The following is a 2,809-nucleotide window of genomic DNA, read 5'->3' as shown; positions in this document are numbered from 1 at the left end:
TTCAATTCAAATAACAGACTGTAGAACATTTTTAACAAGTATACAGTAGAGAATGCACCTGCTTAATTCATCCAACTAAACTTGTTTTTTCTTGAAACTGGCCACGTTGGACCAATTTTGTGAATAAAACTAGAAAACCTATGCAACGTTGTTGAACAATATGCTATTGTTCAAGAAAATGATGCAATCAAAAAGTGATGATTAACCCTTTGAAGATTTCACTCTACATTAAATATTATATAACAATGGCACACCTTGAGTCACTAAGACAACCTAACAAAATCTGCAACATGCAAATCCAGTATTTCTTCTGCATGCATTGCTGGGAGGAGTTCAGGCGTAAGCAGTATGAAGAAATCATTATTTCATAAAAAAAAACAAAACGCAAAGAAATACGTGTCATTATGCTTCATCATTCAAACTTGCAGAATGCATTGCAGAAAGAACATTAACAGTTCGTATATAAGTTAAAAATAACAGCTGCCATTGCTTTGTTACTGAATGAATGTTAAAGAATGTTTTAATTTTTTTTTTAATAAATCAGCTGACAACTTGAGGTGACACAAATATGTCAATGTGTAGCTACAGGTTTACAAGAGATAACAGAAATTTAATTTAGTTGTTTATTAATTCTTCAATTATACAGCAACTACATTTAGTGACATAGCTCTGGAAAATCAGAATCTCCAACAATCTGTACAATCAGATAAAATATGAACACAAAATCATAGGAAGTACTGCAACCATTGCCTTTCAGCAATGGTACTTAAATATGATGGTTGAGCACTTTAGCTAGAAACTTGGTTGATACTGACAAACAGAAAAGAATTAGGACATTCAAATACAAACTTCAGTGTCAAACATTTAAAAAGGCAAAATTCAATCATATTTAGAATAGTGATTAAAAAAAGATTATTTTACAAAAAATAAAACAATAAACCTTCAGTTTTGGGCAGCAGTCCTTGGCTTATTGTAAACTAGGAAGTCTGAGATGTCATGCCACACGTTGCTGTCATGATAGAGGTAGTTCATGGAGGACTGCAGTGATGGCTGGAGTGTATGTGGGTAATACTCAAACAACCACAAGACGATACCCCAAACTAGCGTGGCAAAGAGTGGGAAAGGGTCATGCTTAGGCTGTGGGATGAATCCTTTCTCTACAGCCAGCCGAGACAGGGCGAACAGGATCCTGGACAGCAGGTACATGTTGATCTAGAGTAGAAAGTAAAGAGTTGTATAATCGGAACACAGACAGATGCAACAGGCAAGTTTGAAGTTTGACACCCACAGGCTGCAGTTTGTCCTACCTGACTGTTAATGTTGTTGTTATCGCCAAACACTAACCATCCACCAACACAGGCAGCCAGAAATGAGTGAGACTGTAAACTCTTTCCTTGAAGTTTCTGCTGCAAAGCTTGCAGTCCTTTGTACGTGAACACAAAGCACGCCAGGTTTCTGGAGTGGGTGTATGTGGCCTTCAAAATGGCTTTGAACTTGTCCTTTAAACTAGAACACAGGAGGAAAACGGGATGTTTTAACACTTCAGAGGCACGCGAAGTGTAGCACAGGGTTTGTTTGGGTTTTTTTTTTATATATATAAGCTTGAGATTTATGCCTTACCTGCCACTTCTAAATAGAAATGTCATAACCAGGGCATGTGGTGCTCTGATTTTAGCCCCATATCTGAGAAATAAACAGAGTGTTATATAAGTGCTTCGCTACCGGCTACAAATCTCCACTTATTGTTATTATCCTCAGCTGCTGCTAAATCCACCGCCAAGTTACCAGTCTGGCTCTCTGCCATGACAGAGAACAACAGCTAAAGGAACAAGTGCAATAGTCCAGCTGATAGCAGTGTAAGTGTAAATAAGTAAATAGCGTAGTTAAGCTCGCAGGGTGCTCCACTGAACTCACACAGCGCCGTTCCTGAATCCCTTCAAAACTGCCAACGCCGCTTTGTATTTCTCCTGCTGTAGAAGATTATTGACGGTATACAGAAGAGTTCTTATCAGATCAGGACCTGCCATGACTTTCAACGGAGCCGAGGGGAAACAGATACAGGTGGGACACAACAGTGTAGAATGCTGTGTCACATTAAAAACGCACCCTGTAGCCGAGTTCTATTAAAGGTTCCTACGCGTGCAGAAGCGCAGCTCAGTGAGATGAAACTAACACTGAAGGGGAAAGCTCTAAAACACCACAAAACAGTACAAGTATTGTGTGGTTACTGAAAGTAAATAAAATCGTACAGGACGTGTCTTTACTCTTAGTTTTTTTTTTTTTCAACACAGTCAGGATATCTGCTTAAATCCAACAAAATCTGAAGTAAACTTTAACTCGATGAAAACTACACAAAAAACAAACAAACAAAAAATATGGAAAAAAGAAAATAAGTAAATAATCAAAAAATACCGAAGTGTAGTAAAACTCTAATGTTATTTGAAACCGCTCCACCTGTTGAAAAACACACTTTAAAAAAGAAAAACAGAAAAAGGTAATTTAGCTGAAAACTCTTCAGTATTTTGCACAATGCCACAAATGACATGAGGAAAAGAGCCTACTGCACCTCATTATTATTGCACTGCAATTTATTGCTGACTGTAAATTAAATGCCTAATTTTTGATACATTACTGCACTAGTTATTCATCTTCTGCTTATTACATAATGCAAATGTGAATCTCTCATATGAAAACTGAAGTGTTTTTATGTCAACCTTCACTTTAAATGCAAGCCTAAGACCAAAGACCAGTTTTTGACTTTATCCTGCAAGAACGGTTACAAATTTTAGGATGTTAAAATAACAACAAG

At 37.1% G+C, this 2,809-nt stretch overlaps 1 protein-coding gene across 1 annotated transcript; it reads right to left on the bottom strand.

The window, feature by feature from the left end:
* Positions 1–609: 609 nt before the first annotated feature.
* On the bottom strand, positions 610–2,081 carry pxmp4 (peroxisomal membrane protein 4). The gene is made up of 4 exons (XM_005729845.1): positions 1,915–2,081; positions 1,621–1,683; positions 1,308–1,506; positions 610–1,212 (listed from the first exon to the last, which is right to left on the bottom strand). The coding sequence occupies exons 1-4, from the start codon at positions 2,025–2,027 to the stop codon at positions 943–945; spliced, it is 645 nt and encodes a 214-aa protein (XP_005729902.1). The 5' UTR covers positions 2,028–2,081; the 3' UTR covers positions 610–942.
* Between the last annotated feature and the right edge of the window lie 728 nt (positions 2,082–2,809).

This window comes from Pundamilia nyererei, unplaced genomic scaffold (assembly GCF_000239375.1).
Source record: "Pundamilia nyererei isolate P.nyererei 1_Seehausen unplaced genomic scaffold, PunNye1.0 scaffold00034, whole genome shotgun sequence".
Classification (NCBI taxonomy): Eukaryota; Metazoa; Chordata; class Actinopteri; order Cichliformes; family Cichlidae; genus Pundamilia; species Pundamilia nyererei.
The sequence above is the reverse complement of the archived record's forward strand: the minus strand, read 5'-3'. Positions and strand labels throughout refer to the sequence as shown.